The 18,655-nt window shown below is 35.2% G+C and overlaps 2 protein-coding genes across 2 annotated transcripts; one reads left to right on the forward strand and one right to left on the reverse strand.

The window, feature by feature from the left end:
* Positions 1–3,671: 3,671 nt before the first annotated feature.
* Positions 3,672–4,418, reverse strand: LOC114385839. The gene has a single exon (XM_028345900.1). The coding sequence runs from the start codon at positions 4,416–4,418 to the stop codon at positions 3,672–3,674; it is 747 nt and encodes a 248-aa protein (XP_028201701.1).
* Positions 4,419–7,591: 3,173 nt separating this feature from the next.
* LOC114385767 (fasciclin-like arabinogalactan protein 4) lies at positions 7,592–9,770 on the forward strand. Its single transcript, XM_028345831.1, has 2 exons — positions 7,592–8,734; positions 8,865–9,770. The coding sequence occupies exons 1-2, from the start codon at positions 8,048–8,050 to the stop codon at positions 9,456–9,458; spliced, it is 1,281 nt and encodes a 426-aa protein (XP_028201632.1). The 5' UTR covers positions 7,592–8,047; the 3' UTR covers positions 9,459–9,770.
* Positions 9,771–18,655: the final 8,885 nt, after the last annotated feature.

Raw genomic sequence — 18,655 nt, forward strand, 5'->3', positions numbered from 1 at the left:
AGAACAAGATAAAACATGTTTGAGAATTCGTTGCGTCAATAGATCACTTGTTGGTCATGGGTTTGAATCCGGAAATAGCCTCTTTGCATATGCAAGGGTAAGGTTGCGTACAATATCCCTTCCCCATACCTTCGCATAGCGAAGAGCCTCTGGACAATGGGGTACGAAGTTTTTTTATCCATTAAATTTATCTTGGGATGCACGTTGCAGCAAAATGAACGGAAAAACAAACATGTACATATTTTTATTATAAAATATACAATATATATTTATATAAAAATATATGTAATGATATTTTACAAAAATATGAATATAATTGTTAACAAATGTATTAATTTTATCACAAGTAGTAAAGATTAAACGGAAGACCGAGTGTCGAGTTCACATAGACTTTGTTTGTACTTGCCTTAGTAAATATCTAATTTGTAAGCAATAGAAGAAGAAGTAGAAGAGGAAATGAATTGTAAGTGTGAAATTTGAGGGTAAAAGGAAAAAGAAAAAGATAAAAGGAAAAGTAAACAATAGCTTTAAATGCAAAACATGAGTTTAGAATGTGATAATGTTGGAGCCTAGCATGCCTAACTACCCTTAATGCAATATTAATATTTTTCTCTACTAACTGTTTTTTCCAATTTTCACCCACATCTACTAATATGTTTAATTAACCTTGATCTCTCACGATTAAGAGTCTAATTTATGTATTCTCTTTCTCAAATTCCTTTGCAAAGATGAAATCATAAACAACATTAAGTATAAAAGATGTATGTAGAGGTACAACAAAGTCACTCTATTCTTAGCAATGCAATGTTGAGATGCCCTTTCCCAGTTCTTTAGGCATTACCATTCCCCAATGAATAAACCCTAAAAATTAGATGTATGAATGACCAAACCACATATTAACAATGAAAAGCAAAAAAAAAAAATAATGGAAATTGAAATTGCATTAATAGATAAGAAGAACAGTTACATTATAAGAGGTTTTGGCTGCTAGGATCCAACTGAGGGGGGGTGTCTAGCCTCTCATAATCATGAGAGGCTTTACACTTCAGAGGCTAAGAAGAAAGGGTTGGATGACTAATAATAAGAAAATGGGGAATGACTAAGAAAAAGGGTTTCCCCTAAGGGATAGACCCCAGGCTTTAGATAGTTTTGAGACTCGGTGTGTCTTTTTATTTTGCTTCCTCCTCCTCTTTATATAGGCACCAGGTTGGGCTTCGTTGTGGGCTTTTCCATGCGCTAAGCCTGAGCTGTGCACTAAGCCTGGGTGGCGCACTAAGTGAGCTATCCACTTTTTTTAATTTTTCTTCAAGACTTTTTCTTTCATTTCTTGTCTTAATTTTCCTTCAAAGCACTTGAATTCTTCTTCTCTTGACTTCTGCTGATAAAAAATAACAAAGATATTAATTTCTTCATTATTTCATTAAAAACAATAATAAAATAAAGAAATTACACATATTTATTAGCCAACATTGACTATCAAATTAACTTATATTTCACAGTTATCAAACTCCCCCAAATTAAAATATTTGTTTGTCCTCCAGCGTAAGACAAGTCTGAATGTATCAACACATGAGATAACTGCGAAACATTTTCAAACCTTTCACTGACTAATCCTGAGCTTACATTTGTCTTGATCTTGTGATGGAAGCATGAAGGAATACACATGGAGATGAAAAAGTTAGCAAATAAAACTTTATGAAGGCAGACTTACCACACTTCATTCCTCATAAGTTTAGTATTTTCCTCAGCACACAAATGTCTCGACTAAAAGTGTTTTCAATCTAACAACTGAAATTAATATTCCCAACTTTGCACTTCATCTTAGTTAATGTAATCATACACACATATTGTGGATCACTAAGCACATTTTAGGCTTGTAACGGGGCCGGGCTAACAAGGAACTCATGATTTTTCTTTGGATTCAAAATTAGGTTCTAAGAGAGCACCTACCTGATAACCCATGACTTATATTTCATAGCCCCCAACTTTCTTGCCTTTTATTCCTAACAACACACAAAATTTATTTAGCACTTAGTTGCTATCAGCTCTGTATTTCAAACCAAATTTTTATTTGTATTTTTATTTTTTTTCCAATTTTTTTCTTCTCTTTTTTTTTTTAAAAAAAAATTGAACTGGTATTGTAGCAACTTATCACACTTTACATTTAAGTGTGTGTTTTTGGTAATGTTCCTACAACAAAATTTTTCACCTAACCAAAATTCTAACTCCCCCAAATTAAGGGTAAATTTTCCTTGACTCGTGCTCTCATACAACCTAAGATAAGGTGGTCATTAATTTCATTAGGCTCAGGTTTCAAAAACAATTTATTGCATTAGGCTCAATAGGGTGCAAAGGATTCATTCAAATAACAGGTTCGTTATTTGGCTAAGTGGCTGAAACAATTTAATATAAACAAGGTCTTGATCCTTTCCACATTCTGTGTATACTCAAACAATCTAAGAATCATGCAAAATCAGGAAGTTTAAAGACAATTGTTCTCTCACAATCAAAGGTTCGTACAACTCACCGAACATTTATGAAGTACTTAGCTTACCATACCATGATTTCCGTTCAAACATGCTAACATATTCACTCTTGTGCTTTCAATTCATACTTCATCACTCATAATAACATTTGCTCACACAAGAATCAAAATTTTCACAATTATCTCATCAGTACACAGTATCTCATGCATCAATTTATCCAGAACAAGTCACAACCCATTACTAATTTTTTCTATCTTTATCATGCAAATTTTTTATTCAATGACTGAAATTAAACTACTTGAATTAAACTGCTGAAATTAAAATAAAGAAAACAAATAAAGAAAAAGAAAAATTAAAGACAAGAAAAATAAAGAAAAGAGAAAAAAATCCTGGTAAAAAAAAATGGGCTTAATCCTGTGTGGGCCTTGGATCCCAAGCTCTATGAGCATCATTGATGTCCGCAACATAATCATCATCAGCTTCAGTATCTGCGGCATCATCATCAGCTACACCAAAGGTGTCACCCACCTTAACAGAAGGACATTGGCCTTTTGGCCAAGCAACTTGGGCTAGGAATGCCTTTGGTGTCATCATCGGCTGCTGGAGGGAAAAATGGTGGAGGCTTTGCATCAATAGATACTGGCCATGATGGAGGCTATGCAACATAGGGAGGAACTACTCCGACTGAGAAAAAGGCATAGAAGTTTGACTAGTAGGTGGATGAGAGACATTTAGCGGAGAGACCGTTGGTGGAAGAGCTGGTGGAATGTCTGGAGTGGCTTAGGTCTTGACCTGTTTTGGCCTTAGAAAGACACTAGAAGAGTTTGTAGGATTCATAACTGGCTTGGCTTCATCTTCTTTTAGAAACACAAAATTTAGGTGCCCCCCAACAAGGTTAGCTTTTTGCTCTACCTTAAAACAAGTCTTGTTATAATTGGGATGCTTAATTCCCTCAAACAAGTTGAATGTGGCTTTCTAGTCTTCCACACTCATCTCCAAGTTACCCTTCCCCATGTCCACAACACACTTTGCAGTCACCATGAATGGCCGACCCAAAATCAAGGGGATCTCAACATCTTCTTCAATGTCCATGATTACAAAGTCCACCGAAAAAGTGAGTTGATGGACTTTGATCAGGACGTCTTCTACCACTTCGACTGGTCTTGTGATGGAGTGGTCTGCCAGCTAGAGCGTCATCCTTGTAGGTTCAATCTTCAGGTTTCCTATTCTCTTGCACATAAAAAGCGACATCAAATTGATACTTGCTCCTAAGTCATTAAGAACTTTACCTACGGATACACTCCTAATAGAGCATGGGATGGTGACGCTTCCTGAATCTTTGAACTTGGGAGGTAGCTTTTGGATTATTGCACTGCAATTTTCTCCCACCACAATGGTTTCGTTGTTGATATACTTTCCCTTTTTTATGAGGAGGTCCTTTAAGAACTTTTTGTACAACGACATCTGTTGGATGACCTCTCCAAAAAGGATAGTAATCTCCAGCTTTTGGAATATGTCAAGGAACCGCTTGAAGTAATGTTCCTTGTCCTTATTTGATGGCACCAAAGGGTATGATGCCTCCTTTGACGTGGCTGGTGGTATATCTCTTCTGGCCTTCTGAGCTAACTGACTCTTGGTCTTGGTCTTAATGGTTGAGACCTCAGCACCATTCTCCTTGCTTTTATCTTTTTCTCCCTCTTCTTTCTTTTCTTCTTCCTCATCACGCACATCCTCCTCAATACTCTTTTCCTTCTCAGCACTTTCCCTCCTAGTGAAAATTACCTTGCACTCCTCTTTGGGATTAATCTCAGTATTGGCTCCAAAGCTACCAGTGGGTCTTTCAGCCATTTGTTTGGCTAATTGTCTCACTTGTACCTCCAGATTCCCGATTGCTGCATCAGTACTCTTCTGATGCGACTCGGTCCTCTGCATAAACTGTACCAGCAATTCCTCCAACTTAGTGGGTTTCTCCTGTTGAATGGGCTCTTGGTTGGGAGGTTGATGAGATGAACCTCCTTGGTTGAAATTATTCCCTGGATAAGATCTCTAACCCTGGCCCTGCGAAAAATTACCTCTCTGATAGAATCATGGTGATCCTCCTTGATGGAATCCTTGATGATTCTAACTGCCCATGTAGTTGACCTCATTGGTTGTGTTGTCTTGAACCATGCATGAGCTTGACTCATGAGCACCACAAATGTTGCATTCCCTAATGTGCATGGCTGAAGGAGGTTGCACTACATGTAGTTGTTGGGGAAGATTGCTCAGAGTGGCTGTGAGGTTCTCTAAGGTCTTGGCCAACAGCTTGTTTTGAGCCAACATAACATCTTGAAAAGTGAGCTCAAGAAGGCTTTTCTTTGTAGGTGTGTAGGCTCGATCACGGAGAATGGCATGATCACTGGCTGTCATATTCTCTATCAGCTCCATTGCTTCTTCTGGAGTATTTAGCTTGATCTTCCCACCGGCGGAGGCATCGAGAAGCTTCTTGGAATGGGGTCGCAAGCCATCAATGAAGATGTTGAGTTGGACTGGCTCACTGAACCCATGTGTAGGAGTCTTCCGGAGTAATCCATGGAAGCGATCAAGTGCTTCACTTAGCGATTCATCAAGGTGTTCGTGGAAGGATGAGATTTTCACCTTACCTTCAGCAGTCTTGGACTCCGGAAAGTACTTCTTCAGGAACTTCTCTACCACCTCTTCCCTTGTCCGCAAGCTATTCCCCTTGAACGAGTGAAGCCATCTTTTTGATTCACCGGCCAAAGAGAAAGAAAATAGATTGAGGCGTATGGTGTCTTTTGTCACTCTTGCTATCTTCACTATGTTGCAAATCTCGATGTATGTGGCCAGATGTGCATATGGATCTTCACTCGGTAGGCCATGAAAGAGATTCCTTTGAATCAACTGGATAAGGGAATATGGATATGAGATGTTGGTTGCTTGCACGCCCGGTCTGGCTATGCTGGTGAAGTACTGAGGTGTAGCAGAGCTAGAGTAGTCCTCTAGCGTCATCCTCTGTGGATAATCCTCTGCCATGATGCGTTCTTCAGGGAAAGGATGTAGACTGGTCACAAAAGAAACAACTACTGTGCAGGTTATCACAAAATAAAAATTAAAACTAATATATTTATTTTTATTTTTTATTAAAAAAAGAATAAAATAAGAGTGAATAAAGAAAAATAAAAAAATGTTTTTTTTAAATAAAATAAAGAAACTAAAAAAAATAATAGATAAAACATAATTTAAATAAAAAAAATGATTGCTCTCAAATTGGGATATGTAAACAACCAGTATGAAGAATAAAGTCCCCGACAACGACGCCAAAAACTTGTTAATAGATTGACAAGTGTACAAATTTTATCACAAGTAGTAAAGATTAAACGAAAGATCGAGTGTTGAGTTCACAGGGACTTTGTTTGTACTTGCGTTGGTAAATCCCCAATTTGTAAGCAATAAAAGAAGTATAAGAGAAAATGAATTGTAAGTGTAAAATTTAAGGGTAAAAGGCAAAAGAAAAAGATAACAAGAAAATTAAACAATAGCTTTAAATGCAAAAGATGAGTTCAGAATGTGATAATATTGGGACTAGCATGCCTAATTACCCTTAATGCAATATTAATGTTTTTCTCCATTAACTATTTATCCAATTTCCACCCACATCTACTAATATGCTCAACCCTGATCCCTCATGATGAAGAACCTAATTTATGTATTCTCTCTCTCAAATCCCTTTGCAAAGATGAAATCATAAACAACATCAAGTATAAAAGATGTATGTAGAGGCGCAACAAAGTCACTCCATCCCTAGCAATGCAATGTTGAGATGCCATTTTCTAGTTCTTTAGACATTACCATTTCCCAACGAATAACCCCTAGAAACAGATGCATGGATGGTCAAACCACACAATAACAATGAAAAGCAGAAAAGAACAATAGAAATTAAAATTGCATTAATAGATAAGAAGATCAGTTACATTACAAGGGGCTTTGGCTGCTAGACTCCAACTGAGGGAGGTTTAGCCTCTCATAGCCATGAGAGACTTTACACTTTAGAGACTAATAGAAGAAAGGACTAAAAGGAAATGACTAAGAAAGAGGGTTTTCCCTAAGGGATAGGCCCCAGGCTTTGGATAGCTAAGACTCGGTGTGTCTTTTCCTTCTGCTTCCTCCTCCTTATATAGGCACCAGGTAGTTTATTTTTTCACGTTGACTTCACGCTAAGTGTGCCTTTGAGCTTCGTTGTGGATTTTTCTGCGCGCTAAGCATGAGCTGTGCGCTAAGCGCCGACATGTGCTAAGCCTGGGTGGCGCGCTAAGCAAGCTGTTCACTTTTTCAATTTTTCTTCAAGGTTTTTTTTTCACTTTTTGTCTTAATTTTTCTTCAAAGCACTTGAATTCTTCTTCTCCAGACTTTTGCTGATAAAAAATAACAAAAATATTAATTTCTTCATTATTTCATTAAAAATAATAATAAAGTAAAAAAATTACACTCATTTATTAGTCAAAATTGACTATCAAATTAGTTTATATTTTGCGGTTATCAATAATCTACATTGAAAAACACTTGAAAATGGATGAGAAATCATTGAACATGAACCATAGAAGAATTTGGATGAATTATTTGAGTTTGTAATTTTTTTTATATATTTTTTAATCAGATTTTAGTAGGAAGAAATTTATCAAATTAATTTAACTAATTGTATTGAAAAATTTCAAGCAGGACTTATGTTTAGATTCCTATTCATCGAATGAGTTTTTAATTAAATTATTTATCATTAGAAATGATAATTATATTTAAATTTAAAGAATATTTAAAAAAAAATGTTTGTACGTAAGAACATAGTAAATGATATAATAAAACAAAAAAGAAAACTTATGTGAAAATAATGTCAAAATACAAGTACATAATGTTATGATTGAGAAGAATAAATGGAACACTTCTTTATAAAATAAAAAAAATGGAACATAAGTTGTAACTTGTAAGCAAGGGGTATAATATCCTTAAAATAAAAGAAAAAAAGCATGGGGTGTTATATATACGCGAAGTAGTATAAACGTGAGATGGGGAAGTGTAGTTTAGTCATATTTGGTGGTGTTGGAGGGGCAGTTATCATAAATTCCCTTGAATACAAGGCAGAAAGAAAGATGGAGATTATTAATATTGATTTGTTGGAGAGAGAGAGGGGGGCAAATAGGGAACGCAATATTGCAATACACTGTCAATGAAGAGATTAAGTTAGTTTCCTATGGTTTGAATGTTGGCAAAAGAAATACTCATATTTAATGTCTCCAAAGAAAACAAAAAAATATATTACAATATGCTTTGCAAGAGGAAGGAAGAAGTGGAGTGAGTTAGATGTTGGAAGAACATGGAATATGTGAGAAAGTAGTAATAATGGAAAACTAAAACATTAACAATCCACATCATCATTGCATCACCCTGGTGCTCATCTCATCATTCACAGCTTGCATGCTCCACTTCACACTTGTGCTCACTCTCTCATCCCATCTCATCTCAAACTCAACTCAACAAACACTAACTAACACCACCATTCAACAAACACAATGCGTTCTCCATCTCGTTATGGATTCGGGATTTCCCAAATTACCCTCAGACTGATCATGCTGTTCTTTTTATTTTTCGCACGCGCGGCATCGGGTCTGAACCTCACCTCCCTGCTCTCCTCCGTGCCGGAGCTCTCCCAATTCACCTCCCTCCTCGCCTCCGCCACTCCCCTCGCCGCGGATCTCTCCGACCGATCCTCCCTCTCCCTCCTCGCCGTCCCCAACGCCTACCTCGCCTCCGACGACCACCTCTCCCGCCACCACCTCTCCCCCGCCGCCCTCGCCGACGTCCTCCGCTACCACGTCCTCCTCCAGTTCCTCTCCTGGTCCGACCTCCGCGCCCTCCCCCCCTCCGGCAAGCTCGTCACCACGCTCCTCCAAACCACCGGCCGCGCCACCGACAACTTCGGCTCCGTCAACCTCACCCGCGACCCCCAATCCGGCGTCATCTCGATCCGCTCCCCCGCCCCCTACTCCCCCTCCAACGCCACCATCCTCTCCCTCATCAAAACCCTACCCTACAACGTCACCATCTTCGCCGTCAATTCCCTCCTCATCCCCTACGGCCTCGACCTCATGGCCTCGGAAACCCGCCCCAACATTGTTCTCAACATCACCAATGCCCTCGTCAACGGCCACAACTTCAACGTCGCCGCCTCCATGCTCGCTGCGTCCGGCGTCGTCCAGGTATTAGATGCATACTCAGTGGATTTAATTACTTAGTTTGTTTTTCTGTTATCACATTATTACTATAAGTGTGAATTCAGCATTTAATTAATTGATTAATTAAGTCTACTGATTATATATCTGATACCAGGAGTTTGAAGCGGACGAGGGTGGTGCCGGAATAACGCTCTTTGTCCCGGTGGACGACGCATTCGCGGATCTCCCACCCTCGGTTGCTCTCCAGTCTCTGCCTGCGGATAAGAAAGCCGTTGTTCTCAAATTCCACGTGCTACATTCGTATTACCCTCTCGGTTCTCTTGAATCCGTGGTTAACCCTTTCCAACCAACCCTGGCTACTGAGGCCATGGGTGCTGGCAGCTTCACGCTCAACATTTCACGCGTTAACGGCTCCGTCGCAATCAACACCGGCATCGTTCAGGCCTCCATTACGCAGACCGTGTTCGATCAGAATCCCGTCGCAATTTTTGGGGTTTCCAAGGTTCTCTTGCCGAGGGAGATTTTCGGGAGAAATCCGATAGTTTCTGCTAAGCCCCTTGATAATGCTCCTCCACCGGATGATGACGCTTTGTCACCGGAGAATTCACCGGGATTTGATGGACAGCCCTCACACCTATCGTCCCCGCCAGGCTTTCGCGAAGATGTGAGGTCTCATGCTGGTGGTTCTGGTGGTTCCTTGAACTTTGTTGTTCTTCTTTGCTGTATAGGCTTGTATTTTGTGGTATAGAATTACAGATTATTGTTTTCTGTCGTGGGGTTTTGTTTTAATTTTCTCCACCTTCTGTACACGGTTAATTGCATTATTAGGCTGCAAATGCAGCTTTTTTTTTTTCCTATTGCTTCTTAGTTATTTTCTTCTTTCGATTTATTATAAAATTTTTGATGTTAATTGTACCATTGATCTAATAATTAGTGTAATTAAGGAGGTCAATGCCATTTATCTTCTTTTACTGTTTTCTCCTCTTGTATTTTGATATACAATACAGTCCTATTTGTAAGTGTTAGTTGAATAAGCCTTCTCATCTTGTTTTAGACATAATTCTATTCTTCAGAATTTGGTTGACTGTGACTTTTCCTATCGTTATCAAAACCCTTTTACATGTAATACCTGCCAGGTATTGCGCTAGTGATCTTATGCTGATAGGGTGCAGAGTAGCCAATTTCCATTTGGTGCGGGAGTTTGTGCTGCTTGCTTGTTACTGTTGTCTTACACCTACATGACCATCAGGTAGCTCCTTCTTTTTTAATCTACAATTGAGCATTACTTAATTAGTATTAACCTGAAAATAATGTCACATAATGCAATTTAAATCATATAATTATTTGTAGTAAGAAAAGCAATAAATTTGATGTCAACAATTTTGGAATTGTTATACTTTCCTGTAATGTGCTGAATGTATTGGATTGATTTGTAGGTTTCTCAGAGTTTATAGAATTTTTAGCTGTAGCTTTGCCTTATAGTTATAGTATGAGCTGTGAGTATCTATTGCTGGTTTCCTTTTCACACTATACAGGAATGAATTTTCCTGGTTTTGATACCATTTTATTACTGACATGACGAAAAAGAAGCGAAATATCTTGTTTTTACAACTTAATGGTGAATCATCATCTGCTTTAAATACTTAACTGCAACGATCCAATTTCAAATAGATTGGGCAACTTGCGTATATTAGATGATCTGATAGAACTGATGTGTTCGGAAATTAGAAACTGATCAAATTTATATTATGCTGCTAGCTTTATCTGTTGACATGGAATGTATTACTTGTTTCTTCTTGATCAATGATTTTGTGTTCTTATTGAATTGACTTTTGGTTTTCATTGTTTGCTATATTGCAAATATTATAGAATTGAGGACTAAAAAACTGGTGTGACTGTAGAATACAGGCTATGAATTTTAGAGAGTTGTGCTGCAAGCTTGTTGCTAGTAAAAATCTAAGATGGCTAGAATTCATGCAATGCTAGCACGGTTTTAAATTTTTTTAATAAAAGTGAAGTTGCCCTTATCCTTATTTAGATATTGAAAAATAAGTGGAGATGATATGGTGCTGGTGTTGTGAAACTTGGTTTTGAAAGGAGTGAAGGTGCATCTTGGTTGAGACTTTTGAGGATATTAGTCTATTGGAAGGAGGTTTTTTCCCCTCAGTAAACCATTTTATTTCCTATTCTTTTTCTTTTGTCATAAAACGTGAATTTAGTTGTCATATCTGCTTATGCTGAAGCCAATGTCCTACCACCTTCATCTTAGACAGTTGGGATCACCATATGCCATTGGCTTCTGTGGTCTATGACTACTTTCCTTTGGGGTATTGATGCTACCAGCCACAGGATAGGTAATTTATGTGTGTGTGGATTGATTCCCACCCAGTTCAAAATTTTAGTAGAGAAGTAGAAGAGAAGATTGAAATAAAATAAAATGAAGGATTTTTCAATTAAGCATCTCTATGATTGGAAGATTTGATGTCATTGGTGCAAAACAGAAGCCAAATTTCCTTCCACCTACATATGCCACAGGCTTCTGTGGTCTATAACTATTTTCCTTTGGAGTATTGTATGTTGCCAGTATTGGATGAGTCATTTATTTGTATTTGGGTTGATTTCCACCTAGTACAAAAAATTAGGAGAGAAATAGAAGAAAAGATGGAAAAATTAAAATGAAAGAGTTTTCAATTAAGCACGTCTATGATTGGAATATTTGATTTCATTGGTGCAAAACCCTGTTGCAACCCTTGCCTTAATCATCTACTCTCCCTTTAAAAGTAAGTTTTGCTTTTTGTTTTTGGTTTGCTTCGTCTACTGCAAAACAAGTATTATTTAAACACTACATAAATATTAATGGTTGTCTGTTTCCTTTCTTTTGTTTTCTATGTTGTCCTGAAAAAAAGCTGTAATATCATATGTAATCTTACAAATTTTATTTATAAGTGATGCATTTTGGATGTAGTTTGGGCTAGATCTAGGTCACTTCTCTCAAGGTTGATTATTTTTCAACTGATAGGGATGTTATGCACATGTGGAGTTTACTTTCTGCTATATAGTTGGACTTTATCATATGAAGTGTGTTTCTGTTTTGTGTTTTACTAGTTTGGCTTGGAAGGATTACTCATCCTTCGTATTTGTATTCTTTAATCCTCAGTTCTCACTCACTAAAAAAGTATCTTCAGTTTGTATGACACAAACATAAGGATTTGGATGGATTCTGCCTCTAATATCTACTCTTTCTTCTCGACTGCTTTTGCCCTATTATACTTAGGAAGTCAAATTCATGAATGGCTCCAAGAATACGAGTGGTAATAGCTTGTTTGCGTGTTCAAATATTAAGAAATTATTGACAGACTGATAAGCAATTGTTGAAGTGCTACATTTTGGTGGTTTGATATCCAAGCTAGAGCTAGCATTGTCATGTTTGCGGGACATGGAATGGAACCGATGGTCATGGTAAAGATACTGAAAAGAGAATTAAATTGACCAGACAGAGCAGAACAAAAAAAAAAAAAAAAAAAAAAGATAAGAGACAGCAGAAAACCTTGACTACTTAAAAAACTATGTGCACCATGGATAGTAGGAATGTTGTGTGCGTGCGTCCATTAAGAAAAACTATTTTAGTGCATGATTTTACCAAGTCAGAAATTTAGGTGATTGACACATGTAAATCAGAGACTAATACAAAATTTAACAAACAAATGTATTTTGAATATGCGTGAAAACAGAAATGACCTGTACAAATGTACGATTACTAGTATAAAAGAAGGAATTACACAAGAATGAGAAACATATGGAACTGCCAAAATCTAATTTGAACATTTGAATTATAGCCACAGGTATCACCCTATTGTACTTCAAGTATGGATTACCATTCTAGAGTTACCATACAATTATTCAATTTCACTCCTGTTTGGTTTTAAGCTAGGCAATTAATTACAGCACTTTCCGATGAATGATTAATTTAGACATATATATTGATCGCACTTAACGGTGGTAAATTAATTCTATAATTTTTTTTTATCAAACATCAATTGAGTATTTCAACAATTACGAAATGTCTTTTAGGCTCTATTCATTCAATAAAAGATTACTATATCCCCGCAGATATGAATGATGGAACACCGGTGGACCACTTCATGAAGTGGCTCACCTTATACGTGGCCGAGTATACCCTATAATAACTCTCCAAAAATCAGTGGGGTGCATTTACACTTGCTTATTCTCAAGTTAATTCAAAAGTAGTAAAAGTAAGTGCAACAAATTTGAAAATGGTGGTTTTGATATTTAATACATTTTCCATTTTCCAATTCCATTTCCTTGCTTGGCAGTTATGTCCCGTATTATATGGTCCTCCTCTTTTATGGTTATTTACTATGTCTTTCTTTTGGATGGACATACCATATCTGAAGAGAAGAGAGGAAAGCTGACAAAGCAGCATACTGTGGGGCCATTGTAGCCTCCTTTGCAAGTTTATCCGCTGTTAAGTTTCCATCTTGTAGTTACCGCATTGATGATGTGTGGACTTGGAGCCTTTGTATGAGGTTATACGTAGTCTTCAAGTAAAGCTAGTGGGGCTAGTTGCCGTACTTGCTGCTTGCAGCTTTTGGATCTCCTTTTGAAACCCTACATTTACAAACAAGAAGAGATATGCCATAATTTTAACCGCTAGTTCACTACTTCAGGAAGATGATCCATACTGGTCCCCAATACCCATCGCAGAAGTGACTAGTAGTTTAGGTTTTTCAAGTATTCTATCAATGATTATACGAATAGAACAACACTTGTGAATGAAAGAATTACTCCTCCTTATTCCAACCTGGTTCTCTACTATCAACATGGTGTGAAAAATAATTTTATCTTTTAAGCATGTGGTTAGGATTTGATTCTAGATTTGTGTATGAAATTAAAGACATCTGTCAGGAGAGATCAATCCTTAAATGAATTTCGATACATGAGAGATTAATCATTGATTATTGATTGAGAAATATTTTGGATTTAGCCAAAAAAGCTTCCTACTCTACTTCTTCAAAAGATTAGTCCCATACCTTTCGGCTGTAGAAATACTCTTGGGTCCAATCCTCGATCTCTAACAAAATTACTGGTCCCCTCGTAACCCTTGTGGCTTGGAATCTGAACGTTTATCTGCAATGGCAGGAGTTGGCTTAGGAGTGCACCTGGGCCCTGGCTGGCTGGCTCGGTCATATGCAATGATGTGGTAACTATAAAATCACTCCAATGCCTAACAAGACAATGCATGCTGTAGATACAATGTTGGGATTAAAAAGCTAACATAACCTGAAAATACGTGATATCTTTCAAGGAGGGAAGCAATACACCCTCTTCTTATGATTGCATATTTTGGGATAGACATTTCGTTGGGCATAACATGTTCCTTGTGTTACCAGAAAGTTTTCTAGGATTTGGGTAATGGAATTGAACTCTGCAAAATAAATAAATAAATAAATGAAAGACTAGATCGAGTGAGTTTCATGGGTCAAATTGATAGTATAGATTAGATTGAGAGGACTATGTTGTAGATTCAATCTTTCTTTCTTTCTTTTTTTTTTTTACCAATATCACATTCTCTCCGGTAAAATTTTTCATTCTACATTACTTTTTCAAATAATTCTCGAAATACACTTGTTTTTTTATTTGAGAAGTCGAATTTGGCCAATCCCCGACTTCCCAACGGGTGGTTTTTTTAATATTTTTTTAATTTTTTTTTCGAAGTTAAGAAGTCGGGTTGGGCCAACCCAACTTTCCAACTTAGTTTTTTTTAATATTATTTTTTTAAAAGTTATTTTATTAGATATATTTTTTTGTTTATATTATTTAATTTTTAAAAATTGATAATATTTTTGGTTTAATAGTTTATTTATATCAGAATATATTACATCATAAATAAAATATATGAATAATAATATTTGCCTAAGAAAAAGTTGAAAATGAAGATATGTTGAGACAATTTTTTCTATTATGATCTTGTTGTTAGTAAATTCCACATTTTTGTGGTATCCCATTCAATCTCTTCGTCCATTTTAGTGAAAATGCGATTTAAAACTGAACTACCCTTTGCACTCCTCTTTCTCTTTGACATAAACCAAAGGAATTGTCGTAGACGTGTAATATGTTCAATCAACATTGGATTCCATACAAAGCTCTATCAAAAAAGCAATTCTAACCTTATGAGAATCCAATACTCATTAATGGGACAAATATTCAAAGAACTATAAATAACATAACACCTTCAATACAACCACACACTTCCACACAATATACCTTCACAAACGAAATTCAATCTCAATAGTATCACATTCTTGGGAAAAACAAGCACTCAAACCATTGCTAACTCAAAATTAACATTTATTTTTTCAAATGGATTAATCAAACACAACCAAACTGGTGTTTATTTTCAATGTCTTACTCCAATACCAATACGAGTTTCACATGAGTGTTCTTTCGAGACACTAAAGATTAGAATGCACAACATCCTTTGGCTAACCAATGACCAATTTATGCTTGAAATCTACTATTGACAATCATCCATAGATGCAGGTCAACAATCTTTTTTTCATTCTTTGTAATTGAAAAATGATAATGAGGTTTGCACAATGTTAATGTGCAATGAGCAATACTCGTGTGTTGGTCTAATAGAATTATTATATACTATCAACAGAACACCTGATGATATACTCAACCTACTTCGATCCATCATCACTCCTATTCATGATGCAATGTTGTATTACAACGACAAGTGAAAGATACCACGACAAGGTGATTTTTTGAGTTACTCCTTCACTGGAACAAATCCAATAAGATTTGAGATTCCTTTGGGATATATTATCGAAACACTCAAGGATGTCATCAAACAAGTTGTGTCTCCAGGGGTTTCCCCTTATGGAATTCACAAATCACGGGTGGTAGACAATTATTCTTTCGACAGTTAGGCCATAGAAAATATTCAGAAAATTTAATTGAATATCAAATAATATAGTTAAAAAATGATGAAGACATGTTAAAGGTGTTAGTAGAATCCAACTACTAGAAGCGTTTTTGTCCAATAGAATTTTTAGCTATTTTTAACAAATCAGTAACCCAACCGTCCGTAATAACTGATCAACATGTTGCAATAAGTGATGCAAATGTTGCGCATGATGAGCAACTCACTAGAATGATTTAAATGGAAGAAGGCATATCTCCTGCACAACATCTTTCAAACTATGATTAGTTTCGTCATTTTTATGTTTCAATTATTATTGTTAGTACGTTTTGTTATTATTGGGACACCATCAAGACGCCTTACAAACAAGGACGTCGACTTAATCTCTATGTAAGTGGTGAAGGTAAACGCTTTGAGAAGAAACCAGGTGAAAAAAATATTCTCACCTTTAAAGAAAAATATGAAACCCTCAAGGTTTTGCGAACCAAAACTTTTCATGCAGGGTATCTTATCAACGATAGGTTTGCTATAGAGTTGGCACAAATAGTGAGTGTAATTGTTAAAAAAATATTAAAATATATATTTGAAAAAATATTTTTTTGTCACATGTGGTGGTTAAGTGGATTGCTTGAACTACACCTACTCCAAGTCATTATTCTAACCACAGAAGAAGTTTTTGTTTTATCGAGCATTTTTGGAAAATTAATTGTAGATAAAATGGATAGGTAAATTTTTTTACTTAAAAACTAATGATAGTTGCATTGAATATGAATTGAAGTGAACAATGATTTTTTTTAAAGCTTGCATAATTGTTATTGAAAACTAATTTACTTATTTGCAATATTTCAACAATGAGATTTTAATAACTATACTTGAAGATTTTTGTGGTGGTAGTAGGAAAACATTAAAAGATTTGGTGCCCAAAAAAGAAATTTGCCAAGTAGTCATATTTATCTACTTTTTTTTCCTATTAATTTATTAACATTACTAATAGGTAATGTTTAAAGATACTTGATCTGGTGACTTGTATGATGACATATGAAGTTAGATCAAAATCCAACCACCCAAGTGTTTTGGTTCATGCTTACCCATGTTTTAGTATGTTTTATTTTATTTTATTCTATTTTTTATCTGACAACGTTGAATTCAGTTAATTTGAACATGATTTTTACTTTACTTTTTTATTTTTTAAAAATAATATTAAAGTGTCTTCTAACTTGATAGCACTATGTTCTTAATTTAATTAAGCCCCCAACAAAAATGAGAAAATATTATCAAGGTTTTTTTATGGGTAAAGTTGAATTTTTGACAAAGGTGAGTAACGTCAATAAACTTTCTTGCTATTTTATCCTTAAATTTTGATAGTCTAGTTTTTTTACTTGTGCACAATAGATATTTGTCCCTGTTAATGAAAAAAACTCCAATTAGTTTTTGGTGGTTTTTGATGTGCTGAATAAAGAGATTGTTGTCCTTGACTCATTTTTAACAACATCAAACAAGGATGAATGAGAATTCAATGTTAAACTATTGATAAATATTATCCACTATTATAATACATAAAACCACCGTTGTTAATGAAATAAATAATTTTTGTGTAGGCTTGATATATAGAAAAATTTATGCAACATGAATCCTTCTACTCATATTCCTCTATAATAAAGATTTTGCTCATTAGCAAATATAAAATTGTGCATCTTGAAGGGAGAGGCATACAAAAACATGGCTCATAAGTTTATTTATTATATTTAGTTTATTGAATATGTACACTAGTTAAATTACTAGTTAAATTACAAGTTAAAAATTGGTGATTTTATAAAATAGGAATGATTATGATATTTGGGTAGCAACTTGGATGATGCAAATGAGTGCAAATGGTTACACAATACATGTAAGTTTAAATATTAATTTTAGTTAAGTATTTCATGTTATTGTTAAATTTTACAACTATATCCCATTAACAAACAATTGAAAAAAAATTGTTTATAGGTGAATGATGGAACAAGGATGCGACTCACCTTAGATTTGGCTTTGAAGCCTCATAACCTGAATAGTAAAAAATTGATTGAAAAGGTCACTTGAGCACCTGTCATAACACTTGAGCAAATTATTTTATAGTTTTTTATGATATTTTCTACCTTGAAAACATTTTATTAGATGCCGTATTTTAATTTTCTTTAATATTTTGGATATCAATATTTATTCGTTAATGTTTTAATGTCACTTTGTGGGATTTTCTTATATAATGTTTTTACTTTTAATATTCATATTTTTTGGTGTACACATTTTGTTAAATATTTTTACACCTTAATTATACTGCAACCCCTTTTCACTAATGTCTCAGAATATAACGGTAAAAAAAATTATGATTGAAGTGTGACAATGGTAGTTTTTCTCACATTTTCTCCTTCCGGCCAAGGGGAGCATGTGACAATTTGTATAATGTAACTATTGTGATTATTTGACAAAAGCAAAGTGATAGGGCATTGCTTTTGAAAGTAGCAAAGTATTACTTGTTACTTCCTCTATCCTTAATTATAAGACTTTTTTTAGAAATTTGTTTGTCTCTTTTGCTAAGATTTTTTTTTTATTTCTAGATGCATCAAGGACATGCCATGAATTTATTTTTTCTAGTTTTTATAAGTTTTACTTGTTTTTGACCTATTTTTTAGTTTTTTATTTATCATTTTTCTCTCTCTCAAGATTTGGTTTACTGGTTTATTCAAACTAAATTCTAGATTGGTTCACAATATTTTCAATCCGACCAAATGTTGTGGTTTGATTTTACAAATGAGTTAAGAATTATTATGTAAATATGCTAATTTTGTAAGTCATATTTAATAAAATATTAAAATTAAAAATTAAAAAATTAGTACACATGACATTATATTATTGATTTGCTCATAAAGATATTAAAAATCCTTCAACTAATAATAGCACGATAGAATTTACCTATATTTATTTTCCAATAACTTACACACGGTTCAAAAAAATATTTTACT

The sequence above is a fragment of the Glycine soja genome, chromosome 15 (assembly GCF_004193775.1).
Source record: "Glycine soja cultivar W05 chromosome 15, ASM419377v2, whole genome shotgun sequence".
NCBI lineage: Eukaryota > Viridiplantae > Streptophyta > Magnoliopsida > Fabales > Fabaceae > Glycine > Glycine soja.